This window comes from Geospiza fortis, unplaced genomic scaffold, assembly GCF_000277835.1.
Source record: "Geospiza fortis unplaced genomic scaffold, GeoFor_1.0 scaffold171, whole genome shotgun sequence".
Classification (NCBI taxonomy): Eukaryota; Metazoa; Chordata; class Aves; order Passeriformes; family Thraupidae; genus Geospiza; species Geospiza fortis.
The window spans coordinates 3,745,497-3,761,972 of NW_005054313.1; the positions used below are offsets into that span (position 1 = coordinate 3,745,497).

The window sequence follows — 16,476 nt, forward strand, 5'->3', positions numbered from 1 at the left end:
AGCAGGAATTGCCCAAATTAAAAGTCATTGCAAGACAATTGAAAATGGTAGTTTAATAGTCTGAGTAAATTTTTCCTGCTTAAAATTAGAGGATTTTGTGTACCCAGCTAGCACTACTAAGCAAGCTAAGCAGAAAAGGCAAAACTTACTGAACATGGAGAATTAATCGATTAGTTGGGTTTACAGAACCAGGTTGAATATATTTTAAGTCATCCAAATGGTGACTTTTACCACAGAAGACAGTGGAGTGTTCTCAAGGTTAGAAATTTGGACTTTATTCCTGTGGGTGAAGTTGATTTACTCTGTGGAATCTAAGGCCTGGTAAAAGCAGAGGCTTTTTACCCATCTTTACAGGAGTAAGGTTTTCAGCTGACTTGCACCATTTTAAGTGACCCACTTTACCTTTAAAAAATTCTATAGTGGTATTTCCAACACATTCTTAAATCAGTACAAAAGAAAATAGATGACACATTTCTCCCTTTACTAGGTTACAAATCCTTTTTTAAAAAATGAATTACAGGAAATGGGAAAGAAGTAATTTGGCTTTTCTGTTTCTAGAAATAACCTTTAAAAAGGAAAGCTTTTTTCCTTTTTTTTTTTTTTGCTTGTAGGAGAATCTGTTATAGGAGTTCAGTGTTGTTCACCAAAATAGCTGTCTACAGTCTACACCATTAAATAGCATGGGCTCATTTTGAATTCCAGCTTGGTTTTTACCTGCACTGAGTAGGGACTAAATTTAAAGTGGAAAAAACATCTAAGATTTGTCTTAACAGAACAAAAGATTATAAGGTGAAGTAAAAATTATTTGAGCCCATGTACTCAAATATAGCTTTTATTTTAAAATGCAGTTTGAAGAAGGAATCTTGGATCATACAAGCCATTTTTAATGCCAAACAACACAAACTAAGTAAAACACAGAGGTGTTTCACTCTCAATTTGCCCTTTTAAGGTCAGAAAAAAGGAAATTGTCACACACACTGTCTCTTGTATATAGTGTGGCGAATTCTTATGAAGTGATTATTTTATAAAGGTAATACATCCAAACAATATTTATAACACTCCTTTTCTTTATCATTTCTAAAATGATAGTATTCTCTCTGCATCCTAGAGAATGATCTTACTATTATCAGGATACACAGCCTATATATAATTTAACATCTCTATGTGATAGTTTAATATTATAAGTTTTAATTCCTGTATTTCATTGCTATGGGCCTTATTGTCCAATGTGCCATTGTTGGGCAAAGATGGTGGCTTGTGCAGGACTCAAATCATTAATGAATTCCTTTCAAGGCTGGAGTGCACTCTGTTCATTGAAAGTTTTTAAAATGGGCTGTAATGAGCATCCGGTAGGAAAACCCAATTGTCATGCAGATGACCAGAGAGACAGGGACTGCAGGCAGGGGCTGACTGGGGAGATTCAGATGTGCAGCAGGAGGAAAGGAAGTGCTTTGGTGGCCCTGTGAAGGCACCTTGTCAGGAGGTGAAAAATTCAATTTGCTATTTGGACTGATTTCTTACATGAACTGTTAATAGGGGAAGGGAATGTCCTGTTATATACTACACAAGTCCTTTGTCTCAGCAGCCGCAGTTTCCTCATTCCTCCAATTATGATTTTGCCTGAATGACCCTTAAATCGGAACACGTACCTCTTGGGAACAAGTCAGGAAAATGTAGTCCCTTTTATTCTCCAAGGAGAGCAAAATAATTTAGTTCTGTTTATTTCTCCTGAATTTGGCATTTTCCTATTCTATTTCAAAGAACAAATTCATCATTATCCCTAACAAAGTCTTTACTTGAACTACTTCCAATTAACCCTTGATATTTTTCTATAGGATGTATTGAAAATAAGCTGCACAAATGCAAGTTTCAGCCAGGCATCGAACACTATGTAGTTTAACTTCTAATAAAGCTCATTCTGTTCTCCAACAGACATCAATGAGTGTGAAACAGATGGAATATGCATGAACGGGCGCTGTGTGAACACTGATGGCTCTTTCAGATGTGAATGCTTCCCTGGCCTTGCAGTAGGACTGGATGGACGTGTCTGTGTTGGTAAGACAAACCTAATGGAGTCACAGTTAGCCAAAGTTAAGATATTAGTGCTAGTCTGATGAACAGATCAAGTTTGAATGTAGAGTTTACCATTTTTTCATGGAATGGTGGGTAGTACTTATAGTGGCTAATAATAACTCCGTAGTGTTTACTGTAATAGCCCATTTTGCTTGTTTTAATTTCCTTTTTATTTAAAGAGAAAAAAAGTATGGCTCAAATCATAAGGTCAGGTAGACTACAGAGAGTAAAGGTGACTATTGCTCTATCAGTTCTGAGTAGGTGAGAATTTGCCCTGTTTTTGTCAATGTAAAATTCTTCATTTGTCACTAAGCTTAAAGATGTAATTACTCTGTCATGTCTTTTTAACATGGGATGTACCCAATTTACTGCCAATTTCTGTACAAGCTCAGTGTTGGTTATAAAATACTAATATGCATGAAAGGTATTTATGGGCCAGTTCTTAAAGAAAGAGAAAAATCACCCCTGGACCTGAAAACATAAACATATCAAGTCTTACGTACCAGAATAGCATTAATGACTTTTCCTTGGGTTTTTTACAAGCAAAGAAAGAGCAAAGACTTTGTCCATTTTCCCCACAGCTTCTCACTAGTTCAAGGTTAAGAATTGATTGTTTGCCTAGTTGTTCACCAATGCATGCTAAGTCATTAAATACAGTGACTATTTGTATGCCTTAATTCTTGGGAGCGTGAGGAAGAAAAGTTTCTTTTCTCTAGTAGAGGAGTGCATACAGGTGGCTGGAAAGCAGAGGGAAATAGTGAAAGAGACTTTGTTTTGACAGCTATTTTATGGTGTTTATGACACCCGAGCTACATTTAATGGTTGCTATAATTTATGGCAGGATAGTTGGCTATGGCAGGATTAAGAGAGATTTCTTCCCCCAGATACACATATGCGAAGCACATGCTATGGTGGCTACAAGAGAGGACAATGTGTGAGACCATTAACGGGTGCAGTTACAAAGTCAGAATGCTGCTGTGCCAGCACTGACTATGCCTTTGGAGAGCCTTGCCAGCCCTGCCCAGCACAAAATTCAGGTATGCCATGTTCACTTGTAAATCTTCTCATTTACAAATTCCGTTCATACACTTATTTCTAGAAAGGTAGAAGAAAGTTTTATATTAACATTGCAACTTAAATCAGGAGATTACATTGTTGTATAATACGTTACATATTTTGAGCAATCTTTTATTTTTATATGTTTTAAGACTACAGGAGATAATTTTTTTAAGCAACAGTAAATTACAATATCTGGCTCTAGATTTGATATGCACATTAAAAACAAAGAGGGCATTTTCAGATAACAAACTGTATTTTGGTAGATGTAGATAACAACAAATACAAATTTTAACCCAAGTTATTAATGGAAAAAATTTGGTTAATTCATAGCTTCAAATCCATAAGGTATACCTGCCAGTCACATGTTTGCTGCATGACTCCTATATCCTTCAAGTTATCTGAAGTAGCTTATTCAGTACCTTGCCTTTGAGTAGTCAATGCACAGACAAATGTCTAGTTCAGTTTCTTGCAAATACTTGAGTCTGTCACTGAAATCCCCACCAAATGAAGTGGTCTGGGACATAACTTCTCTCTGGCAAGAAAGCAATCCTAATGATTTCAATGGGCAGAAGTGTTTTAGGAAAATTCTTCCAACAAGACTCTGCTGACACAGTCCTTGCTGTGAAGCCAGTAAATTAAAGAGACCTTGGTTTTGTGGAGGTGACTGGCTGTAGGGAGCTGGTTTGAAACTTCAATTTATTATGTGTTTCTTGTTATTCAGCAAATTTGTTGTTGCACATAAACAAACTATACCATTTGATAAGATATCCTTGATCTATTGTGAATTCATGAAGACACTCCTGCTAAATTAAGTTAAATATGGGGCAGATTTATGGGAAAAAATGTTCTGTTTCCTGGTCTCTTTGAATATGCACCTTGGGCAAGGACTTGGGCTTAAAGTTCTGGAGAATCTTGCTGTGAATATGTTATGGTTCATTTGTGTAGGAGGATCAGCATGAAGTTTATGTCTGTTCTTAAATGCCACAGTTCATCATGTGAGGTTTTTACTCATCCATCTTCATAAGCAGATTCAGACCTTGAATCTGCTAAAATGCTTCACAGGTTCAGAATACTGTGAGGTTATTAATGTTTTCAGAAGAATTGGAAGGCATGTTACTTCTTTTGAATAGTTAATCGCCATACTGTCAATGGTGATGCTGAAAGCAATGAGCTAAGAAAGAATATTCCAATAAGTTTTTTAATAATTTTTCCAGCTGAATATCAGGCTCTGTGTAGCAGTGGAACTGGCATGACTGCAGGAGGAAATGGTAAGATCACCTAATGTTATTTAAATTTATATATAGCACTTTTGTCTGAAAGTGTTACCTTGATATCCTTAATTTGTTAGCTGTGCTGGTGGGGATGGTGACAGAAGAGAATGGGAGACAGGTTTAGGGTGAAATGAATGGAGCATGGAGTTTCAGGATGATGCCATTTCACCAGTGGGGCCTCTCTGGTTTACATCATGGAGTGTATGTAACTGTCATTACGAAATAATGACAAATTTATGAGAAGTGTCATTACCTACATGACTTTATATGTAAGTCATATTTGCATATTTCAGGTGAAATCATCCTGAAGAATAAAGCCATATTGAACATTGAGCTTACTCATGTTTTCATCTGTCAAAATAGGCCAGGGTTTGTTTAACTGTAGAGAAGAAGGAAATTATTACAATGAAAGCTTTGTAGTCATAGAACTGTGAAACTGCAAACTCTTAAATCAGCCAGTGCTCACTAGTAGATTTGCTGGCAGTAGATAGGGAAAAGCACTCAGAAAGGAGGGATATTAATGCTTTGGCAAGTGATGCCATCTGGAAATGCTATGAATCAGGAGATAGGGGGAGTATTAGTACATGGGCCTCTCTAAATCTAATCTCTGATCCCTAGTTTAATATCCCAGTTCTTCCCTACAGTTGAAGGTTTCCTAAGTAACCATGGGCTAAAGATAAATCAATGACAAAGAGAAGCTTTTTTCCCTTGAGTATGAATATTTAGGTGTGAATTTCTCAATCAGAAATACATAATTATAAATATGGAGTTGCCAACATTAAATGATATTGAAACTGTCTTTTTCTAGTTTGGAAAATAAACCCCTACAGGCCCTCAACAGCTGCTGCTCTGATGTTTGGGTTTTTTTTATCTTTATGTAGATATTAATGAGTGCTTGTTGGATCCTGATCTCTGTCCAAATGGAAGGTGTGAGAACCTGCATGGAACATACAAATGTTATTGTGACCCTGGATATGAAGTAGACTCAACTGGGAAAAACTGCATTGGTATGAAATTTCTTATCCTCAAAGTATTTATAAAGAATCATCATATCCTTTCTCAAACTCTGTTGGCTGAACTATCCAAATCTATACTTCCATTCTTTTCATTCAAATAGAGGCTGCAGCCCTCTCTTGAACATGACTGATCTGACCAGTGTACAGTGTTCTGATGAAGTCTGACTGGTGCCTTGTATAGTCGTGCCAGAAATTCTCCATTTCCCCATGGAATATCCTGCCTAAACTGATTCTAGTGTGTATTAGTCTTTTCTCAAATACATGTTATACTGTGGGATCAAAGTCAACCTCTAATTGAGACTTACATCCAGATTTTGCTCACTAGCCTTCAGCTGATGAGTTCTGGTTTCTAGCATGTTATTGTTACTGGTCTCTAATTGCAAATTTTTGAATGTTGGTGATTATATTTCATCTTATTTTTCTTGTTCATGTTGTCAAGATTAATTTAGCCTTGCCTGATTCTCTGTATTGGCAATAACTTCCAGCTTAGTGTTGTCCACAATTTTTGATTAAATTAATTTTTTACTTCTGCATTAAAATTAATATTTTATACGATCAGTCCCAAGTCTGATCCCTGAAAGCATTTCTGATATCCTTGCTTCATCATGATTATTCTCCTTTTTAATATATCCTACTGTAATCTCTCCTTTGTCCAGCTCTGGAACCACCTTAAAATTCTTAAATTCCTTTCTATTATCTCCAGCTTACATAATAATTTTATTTGGGTTCTGTATTCTCTGCTTAAACCTAAATAGCTTAAGTCATGGGTGTTATCCCAGTCTAAACTATCCATTATCTTTAAAAAAAAAAAAGGGTTAATCTTTCTTAGATAAAAATCACGCTGTAATTCATCCCATTTTCCCTTTTGCTTCTTTGGCTTTAATTATCCATGTCCTATTCCAGTGTTTGCTTGTAGCTGATGGCATCTCTTCTCTTCTCCCAATCCATCTGTGAGTTTTCCAGATGCTCCCCAACCCACCCTGTTGTAGCCCACATCCATGCTCCATCACAGCTGTTTCACATTCTCCCGTAATGTTCCACCTGGCCCTCTCTCAATTTTTCTGAACTCCTGTGAAGCTTCCCACATGGTCTGTTTTATTCTGCAAGTCTCCCTTCTTTTCCTAGCACTCTTGCTGTTCCCAGCTGCTGCACTGACCCTCTGAGTCTTCCCAACTTCTCTCAACACTTTCTAGGCCTCTGACTTAGCCAATTGTTCCTGTCTGCTCTCTGGGTCTCTCCTGGTCTTCACCTGCTATTCATGGCCCATTGCCACCTTCTTGCAACTTCTCCCTGATGACCACAGTTCTTCCAAAGATTTCCTCAGGGTTCTTAAATTTAGCACTAGCAATTCTATTTAAATTTTTCATCTCTGAAGCAAGTGTAGACTTACATTAGACTTGTTAACTATAACATCTAAGTTCAGAAACAGCTTGGAAAAACTGGTGATTTAATGACCAAGCTGATCAGCAAACCTTTTCAAACCAATCTTCTCCTTGTTTCTGTCATGACTGTGGGTGCTGCTGTGCAGTGACTCAGAGACGGCATAGACCCAATCCATAGTAAAGGCAGGATGAAAATGTGAATCCCAGCTTTATTTGGAACTGTGGTGTGGCTGTCACATACTATGAATATGTGAGGAAAGAAAGTACAAGCTCTTGTGCAAACCTGTTGTCTACAAAAAGAATCCAGTATTCATATTCCACATCCCCCTGCCCTATTTGTCTCCTCTAAAAAGTGGCTGTTGGGAGTGAAATTCTGTCCTGATTTCTATTCCAGAAATGTTTTATTTCTTAAAAAGTTCTTTATTTTCATTGCAGATATTGATGAATGTGCACTGAACATGCTGCTTTGTGACAATGGACAGTGCAGAAATACCCCTGGAAGTTTCACTTGCACCTGTCCAAAAGGATTTGTATACACTCCTGATCTAAAAACATGTGAAGGTAAGTGGTAATGCACCATTTCATCCTAGTTTTATTCATATGGATTGTTCTTGGATTGTGCCAGAAATACTTTGAACCTTCATGAAGGTATAATGTGTAAAACTAAAAAAAAAAATCACAATAAGTACATTCAGTGGGAAAGTAGGAGAATGAGGAGGGAGGGACAAGGCCAAAATGAAATTATTAGATAACCTCATGGAATAGCCTGTATTTACTCTCCCTATTTACTACTACCACTGAGCCCACACTGTGCCAAGGGTGAGAAGAACCAAGTTTTATAAATCTCTTGTGTGAGGAACAGAGCCAAAGGGCCCCTAGTTTGAAGCCTTTTGGAGCCACAGACAGTTCTAATGCATTAGTGTGTCTTTGGGACACAGCATTGCTGGTCTGTTGTGAGGCGTTCCTAACAGAAAAGGGGAATATCAGCAAGATTGGGTATGAGGAAAGCTTTGTCCCCTTTTTCCTAAACTGAAAAGAGCCATATGTGTTTTTGTTAATGTTTTCTGGCACTAATAGCAATGTGTTTCTTTTCTAGATATTGATGAATGTGAATCCAGCCCCTGTGTTAATGGAGTGTGCAAAAATACACCAGGTTCTTTTGTTTGTGAATGTTCTCCTGAAAGTACTTTGGATCCAACCAAGACCATCTGCATAGGTATTTATTCCTTTGAAAATTTTATGTTTGCTGGTTAAAAATATCTGGTGACATGCAAACATTGTACACCAGGTTAAGAAAATACTTTAAACTTGTGTAGATTAATTTAATGGGAAACATAACAGAAACAGTGTTTAAAAGTGCCTTTTTTCACCATTACTCTGGGGACACAAAGTGCACTTGGGGGCTTGGTGTGCTTCCATGTCAAATTTGAAAGAGAGGTGAAAATTTTTTTTAACCAGCACAGAAATCCTGTGACCAGTACTTCAGGTCTGTGCTCACCCCCTTAATTTCTCCTGTAATAAGGTGGGCATGTTCTAATTAGGATCTGCTCTCTGGAATAAACTTGTATTTGAGATGGAGCATGAACAAGTTATGCACAGTCCAAACCAGCTCAAGAGCATCCATGGACAATGCTGTGACTCAGATACTCTGTGGGCTCATAATTTCCTTTCTTGCCTGTTTTATTGGGACAGTAATTTATAGCTCTTTTCTAGTCAGTGAGAAAAACTGTAGGACTACAGCTGTCTGACCCTTAGCTAACTCCTGCCACTCTCCTATATGGGAAGATATCCAGACTAGGGGATCTAGTAAAATAATGGAAGATGTAGCAAGGGTTCTTCTGCATGGGCTTCTAAACTGAGTCATAATCAATACAGGGACTCAGATCTTGAATAGTATTGACATACTCCCTGTTAAGCACAGTAAGCATAAACAAGGATTTGCAAGAACTTTGTGCTGGGATGATTTCAGGCTATAGTCCAGAATAGAAAAAAGTGAAATTAAGAGATTTTAAAACAAATTTAGCTCTGATGTGGTAAATTATAATGAAAGGATGATTCTTTTTCATGGTTAAAGCACGTGTGTGTACATACAGTAATGAATAATGCTAGAGAATCTGCATGGAAATATATTGTGTTTTTCCAAACAGAAACTGTCAAGGGTACCTGTTGGCAGAACATAGTCAATGGAAGGTGTGAAATAAATATCAATGGAGCAACTCTGAAGTCCCAGTGCTGTTCCTCACTAGGTGCTGCTTGGGGAAGCCCATGTACACCATGTGAACGAGGTAATGCCATTAATTTTCCTCAGGAACCTAGGACTTTTCCTCTCTGAGCTTGGTTGAGATTATTATTGTAGAGGTTGGGCATAGGCTAGACAAATAACTACTTCTTCTGTTGTCAAGCAGTCATTCCTTATTCAGTCCCAAAAAAGAGAAGTCTTAATATTTGAGAGGTAGCATGTAGCTATAGAAGGTTCTAACTGAATTTTACAGTACATATTTTACAAGTTTAAGTGCTAAAGGGAAGGGACCACACCTTCAGTCTGTAACTGGCAGCTTTACTTTAGCATGGTTTGTCATAATTAGTGATCTGGAGTTCCTAATGGTGTAGCAATAAATGCATGTTCCCCAGAGATCCCAAGGAAATGTTTGCAACAAATAGATCTTTGGTGTGGTAATGAAGGGAGGAGAGGGAGTAGCCCTTCTTATTATACTCTGTAGATTAACTGATGACCTGGAGAATCATACAGTTGGTGAAAAATGGGTTGAGGTTGCTGCATATTCATTTCATAATTTTACTGAACTGTGGGATGAGCTGGGAACCCAGGGATGAGCTGATGAATGCAGAAATGTGTGTGGGTTGTTATTTCTGTATCCTGAAACTGCTAGTTTGCTTAAATCTTCGGTTAATTTCATTCTGTGTATCTTAACAGGATTCATCCTCATTCATCCATGGTAAATAGGGTTGTAATGTGCTGTGATCGAGTGAAATGAATAAATTGGTTGAAATGAAACAGAAATCATAACCACTTTTAGGCTAGCTAGCTGAGACACATGGGAAGCAAAAGAGGATAAAGGCTAACACTCTATATAGTTGATGTAGTTGCCCCATCTTATCTCTTATTATTTCAGAAAATACTGGGATACTGTCTAAGCACTCAGACTTCTCATAGCAATAAACTAGATAATGTTTCACATGATCAGTTTTGCACAATAAATTAATGGTGAGTTTTAGACTGTAGTATTCTGAAACTTCACTTCTGTTTGTTTTACAGACCCAATATGTCAAAAGGGATATTCAAGAATAAGAGGAACATTGTGTGAAGGTATTTATTGTTGCCTTAACATAAATCAGAGCTTGAATAAAAAAATGCCAGTGTTTTGATTTAAGTGGTTAATTTATCATAGAGGAACACTATGCCAAGTTCTTACCTTATGTTGTTCCATTGACTTCATTAGAGTTATATCAGGGATGAATTTGGTTTCAGTTTGTTTAACATTCCTGCATTCTCACACTTTATCTCAAAGTACACGCTTGCAAATACAATGTCAACCAGTATAAGGAGGTGGCTCTCTCTCTTCAAACACTGTTAACTGAGTAACCTGTTTTTACAAATCATGTGTTTTATATATACTACAAAACAGGGCATAAGCAAAACAATGGTATGATAAGCCATTACTATGCTTTAGAAAAAGAATGTTCAAGGACTGTTGTTCACTTTAGTTTTCTTTTTCTTTTTTTCCTAATCTTGGCTTTCTCCCATATGACATTATATGAAATCTTACACATTTAAAAAAGTATTTTTCACTGTTCTATAAAAACAAACAAACAAACAAAAAACATCTGGACACAGTTATACTTTGGTTAAAGAAAAGGTTAATGTTTTAAATGTTTAGTTTTTTGCTTGGTATGAGATGACTCTATACTATTCTGTGAGAATTGAAGGTCCCACCCTGTTTCATCTCTATTTGAATTGATTTGAACCCTTGGAAAAGTACTGCATATTTACATAATATGCAGAAGCTCAGAGAGTCTCAAACTGCTGTGGGTCATCCTGACTGACAACATCTGACATGACACTGCAGTTAAAATATTTTTTAAAAATTACTCCCATATGTAGCTTCCAAAAAGAAACATTGTTTTTTCTCTTAAAAAAAAAAAAAAGAGAGAGGAACACCCTCACACATACTCTTTGCTTTCCAAATGATGACTGAATACCTTGGCACGTCTATGCTGCAGACCCACTGTACATAACTTATCTGACCTCAGCAACACTTTGCAGAGTGTGTAAGTGAAAGAAGAGAAAAAAAAAGTGGGCCCACCTATCTCTCTTCACAAGGAAAATCTTAGAACATTTTCAACACTGCTGGGATGGAAAGTTTATCATTCCAAGATGCAGACAGAACTGTTTTCAGCATTTCCTTTACCAGCACATCGGATTACATCTATTACATGCTTTAATCTTTCTCGTTTCTATGGGACCTGGATAGCCCCAGGTTTTTCAGAGTCGTTTTCCTTCCTGGTAACCTTACTGAAGCCTTATTTGGTTTTCAACCAATATAAGCATTTTTCAAGACAGGGAAAGGCCTCTAGGAAATTTACTGGCAAGTCAGAGACAGGAGTAAGTTTAGTTCCCAAAAGGTGATAGTCAGTTCTCCCATACACAGCCTATGTAAAATGAGTAATAGCTCTTGTGCAGGGAAATAAGCAAACTAAATTGGCAGCATTCCTCTCGTTTACGAGTGAGCCCTGGAGTTGTCAGCTGCACTATTGCTCACAGGCTGTGAACAGTGTTTCAGTGGTTTCTAATAATCCACTGGCTTTACTTCATACCTTTCAGTCAATTTACAATATCTGTTCAAGGGCAGAGGCCACTGATTTGCCCCCCAGTGTTTATCCTCCGTCGTGCTCCATGAGGTTTGAGAGATGCAGTCTCTGCACCAGGAGTTTTGTCTGGAGGCCTAACCAGCCCAACCTTCCCACTTTTTGGTTACTCTATACATGAGTATTCATCTACAGATTGCCAGTCATTCTTTTTCCATTTCTTGTTCTTATCCTCTCCTGTCCTAAAACTTGTCACGCTTCATCTTGGAGCATGTTTAATGCTGGAAGCTTTTTCCCAAAGGCAGTTGTGAAGCATATGCTTTCCACAAAGGACATGGGTGGGAGGACCTCACACTTAGATTACTAAACATTTATTTAAGCTTAAGCCAAGCGAATGCATATGATCAATTTTTCCTTACCAAAAAGTGCTAAATTTGCCTTTTAAATATAGAAATACAGTTTTTACTTAACAAAGTTAAACTCTGTGTGTAGTTGTAAGTAGGTTATTTTAATATATATAAAGTTGCTAATTGGTGACAAGGCCATAGACCTAGATTTCAAATGTTGTAGTTTCCAGACATGCATCTACAGAAAATATTCAAAAATCTTTTAAAAATACTGAATCTAGTTGGAATAATGCATAATGTCATTTTGCACTTATTTTGATCTTTCTTTGTCCATTTGCTTCAAATATCTGGCCCACAGTGAGTATGAAAATGGATATAGTTTTTAAACACCCCTCCCTTTTCTGTTACTTTGAATTTAATTTCAGTATATGTAGGAATAGCTAATAGCAACATATATTATTTCTGATCATCAGCAGTTTTCTGTAATTAATTGGATCTGACTGACTTACTTTGGGAGTTGTAAATGTTTTTAAGGCCATGTAGACTGCTGCAGTTTTTTATTTTATCCAAAAACATTACAATATAATTATTTTTTATATTTTTCCTAATTTGTTCATGTTTAGCATGCTAGTGATAACTCTTACTCACTTCCGTTTTTTCTTTAATAGATGTTAATGAATGTGAGGTGTTTCCTGGAGTCTGTACAAATGGGCAGTGTGTCAATACCTTGGGATCATTTGTTTGCCAGTGCCCCAGTGGAATGACTTTAGATGCTTCTGGACGGACTTGTCTTGGTAGGTGTTAATTCCATGCACAGGTCTGCTAATGAAGAGCAGATCTATGCAATGACCAGTGGTTGCACTGTGTGTTTTCTAAAAAGAAATGAAAAGTTTTGCCCATTTTTCAAATTGAATTAATCAGGGACATGAACTTAGTTCACCTGGAATAGGAACAAGTTCCAATGGTAGTGGCTAAAGCCCATCACCATCTGCCAGCTGATGAATAGCTGTGATTTAGTTCCAGATTGTTCATCTGACAAATCCCTACAGATCATGCATGTTCTTAGCACTCTTCATCTGCAGCCCCACTGAAACCACTTTCCACAAAGGCTGGAATAGTGGAGGCTGCACCATTGTGGGCTGGGATTGGCCACACCATGCACCTTGATGCAGTGTGCAACAGAATATCCAAGTTTTGTACGCGGTCCACCAAAAGGACCTTTGTCCATTTATGACAGTAATGCCCAAGGTTTGCCTCTGAACAAGGCATAGCTTGTAGTAATTGAAAAACCTTATCTAAGTATCGCAAGCTGGAATGTTTAAAATCCTTTTCTCATCCAAAATTTTCTTCAAGTGTTGAACACCATTTTTCAGAGTGGTGCTTTAAACTCACTTAAACTGTTAATTTCTGATTTTAGTGTTAATATTTTGCTGCTAGGAATTATGCAGTGTATGAGAGCTTGGTATGCTCCTCCGCAAAAACGTGGAGCGAACTGTCCTGTGAAAGGATTTTGGAAAAAAAATCCTCTGCAGTGAAGTAAATTTCTCTTTCTTTCTCAACATGTTGTTAAATTGCCCTACAGACATCCGCTTGGAGAGCTGCTACCAGCGGCACGAGGACGAGCAGTGCATGGCGCAGATCCCCGGGCGGCACCGCATGGACGCCTGCTGCTGCTCCGTGGGGGCAGCCTGGGGCTACGAGTGCGAGGAGTGTCCTCTCAGGGGAACTCCTGAGTTTGATGCTCTTTGCCCAAGGGGTCCTGGCTTCTCTACGAAGATAGAAATAAGTGGGAAGCCTTTCTCTAAAGGTATGTGATCCATTTGTGGTTGATGCTGGCAAATCCCGATGGCTTCTGCTTTTACTCTTCCATCAGACAACTCCTCTGGGTTTGAAACTTCTGGTGATAGGCACTTCACTCACCCCAAGGCACGTTTGAAAATCCAGTTAGATTTCATGTCAACTGAAGTCCAAATAAAATACAAGAGAATTTAGTTTGTGTTAGAGATCATTAAATACCATATAATACTGCAGGCTCAAAACACAGAATTTGTGTCACTAGAGAGGTTAAATTATGCCTGACTTTGCCTCCTGACATCTCATAGTACAAGAACCAGAGCAAACTGGGCAGTCAGCTTTGGATGTATTGAAGGAGCAATCCTTACTTGTGGAGGGTGCAATAACTTTAATTCTAATGTGAAACAATGAAGAAATGGTGAATGATTTTGGGAATTTCTTGTGAAACTACTTGGAGAAGTAGAGGAAATCGTTTCCAGGATGATGGCTCAAATCAGAAAATTTTATTTACAGTAAACCTAGTTGTGTTATGACTCTTGTTGGTAAACTTCCAACATTAAATGGGAATCACACAGTGACACCCCAGCATCATGTGCTGAAAGCTATCTTTCCAGGATTACCACTGAGGTTAAGCTGGAAAATGTCAGAAGCTAGCCAAAAACTAAACATTATGAAGTCTGAAATGAGGGGAATATATATATGAATGACAATTGGTGTTGTTTGTTTCAGCCTTGTTTTATAAACAATTACTAAGCCATTAATTATCCATAAAGAAAGTGACATGTGCTTTTACTTATGTTCATTATGTTTTCTGTGACTCATGGAAGTCACATTTTTTTCTCAGAAATTAGAAGACAGAGTGCTTCTTTTGAAAGCTGTCTTTGCCTTCATCCTTGGTCCACTGAAATCTTTTGAGCTGCAGGTCAGATCCTGCAGGACAAAGGGGAGACTGATACTATTCTGTAGCAGAAAGTGTTCTTGGAAATTCCAGCACAGAGTATCTGTCTACACTGTTGGTTAAGGGGAAGTCAGTATCAGTTTATGTACTGTGGTTTAATTTTCCCACAAGGAGGGGTCACTGAAATGAAAAATAGTGCACTGATGTCAGCATTGCTCTTATGTGCACTGTTTTTGTATGCAATGGTAACATCATATGTCCTTACTATCTCATTTTCAGACATCAATGAATGCAAAATGTTCCCCAGCCTTTGTACCCATGGAAAATGCAGAAATACCATTGGCAGTTTTAAGTGTAGATGTGACAGTGGATTTGCCCTTGATTCTGAAGAGAGGAACTGCACAGGTAAACTGCATGGATGTCTCTGTCATAGCTGTGAATTGAAAAGGGAAAACTGAACTCCTTTGAAAACCCTGTGAGTGTGTTTTTTCTTACAGATATCGATGAATGCCGCATCTCTCCTGATCTTTGTGGCCAAGGCATCTGTGTCAATACTCCTGGAGACTTCGAGTGTGAATGTTTTGAAGGCTATGAAAGTGGATTTATGATGATGAAAAACTGCATGGGTATGTTTTTACAGACCTTAGATGTACAATAATATGCTATGTGTTAGTATGCTATGCATGGTTTCTTTGGGGTTTGTTTTAAGGTTTCATTGAGCTTGGGTTTAGGTCTCTCTCATTTTGTGAGCCTTGTTAAAGCTAACTTTAAATGTGAATTTGCTGCTTCTGCAAGTTGCCAAAGCATATATAAACAAGGGACAGGATTTTAGGATGTTAAATTTATCCCCACAATCCCCATCTTGCTGAGTGGGACACCATCCTGAACTTTGAAGTTAAGGTAAATTAAAATTCAGAAGAAGCCTTTTTGAATTTATTTTCTTTTTCTAATTGTGGTGCAAGGGATGACTGGCTGTAGGACAGGCTGCAGGGTTGATCAAGGCAGATGGTGCTGTGATGGGTGAGGGGCTGTGGTGAGGCATGTGCTGGCCCTGCACTGATGTGCCTCCTTTCTCCCCACAGACATCGACGAGTGTCAGCGCAATCCTCTTCTCTGCCGAGGTGGCACCTGCATCAACACAGAGGGAAGTTTTCGGTGTGATTGCCCTCCAGGCCATCAGATATCACCAAATATCTCTGCATGTGTAGGTGAGACACTCAGGCAAAATCAAGATTGTGCACAGCGTTTTGTACTTCTCTTGTGCTGTGCATTTGCAGCGTTTGCTTTAGTACCATTTTCAGCATGAAAACGTGTTCCTCTTTTTCTTTTGCAACAGATATTAATGAGTGTGAGCTGAGCAGCAACCTGTGCCGCAATGGCCGTTGTGTCAACCTGATTGGAAAGTATCAGTGTGCCTGCAACCCTGGCTATCAGTCCACACAAGACAAGCTATACTGCATTGGTAAGGACAAAATCTGCACAGGAGCTCTAGCAAACACACAGGATAAAACACACAGAGTTGTTGCAGTTTAGTAGATATATTAAGTAATTTTTAACCATGAATGAAGAAAAAATCTATTACAGTTTGTCTAAATAGTATGCAAAATCTCCAAAACATGCACATCTGTTTTTGAGAGAATTGAATGAAGTTATGGCAGTGCTGCACTTAACTGAGTAACAGATTATTTTCTCTAGTAAATCAATCATGATGCATAAAATCACATACTATTTTTAGTGCCCCAAGACTTCAGACTTTGATGATTAAGAGGGAGTAACTTGTTAGATTAGTTATATGTTTAATTAAAAATCATC

At 38.0% G+C, this 16,476-nt stretch overlaps 1 protein-coding gene across 1 annotated transcript in view; it reads left to right on the top strand.

Annotated features, from left to right (window-relative positions):
- Window positions 1–16,476, top strand: part of FBN1 (fibrillin 1) — a 130,364-nt gene that overhangs the window by 64,246 nt on the left and 49,642 nt on the right. The window contains 14 exon segments of the mRNA XM_031055899.1: window positions 1,933–2,055; window positions 2,958–3,110; window positions 4,347–4,400; window positions 5,285–5,410; window positions 7,237–7,362; window positions 7,898–8,017; window positions 8,949–9,086; window positions 10,076–10,126; window positions 12,641–12,766; window positions 13,555–13,779; window positions 14,944–15,069; window positions 15,162–15,290; window positions 15,747–15,872; window positions 16,001–16,126. Of these exon segments, the coding sequence (XP_030911759.1) occupies window positions 1,933–2,055; window positions 2,958–3,110; window positions 4,347–4,400; window positions 5,285–5,410; window positions 7,237–7,362; window positions 7,898–8,017; window positions 8,949–9,086; window positions 10,076–10,126; window positions 12,641–12,766; window positions 13,555–13,779; window positions 14,944–15,069; window positions 15,162–15,290; window positions 15,747–15,872; window positions 16,001–16,126 (1,749 nt within the window).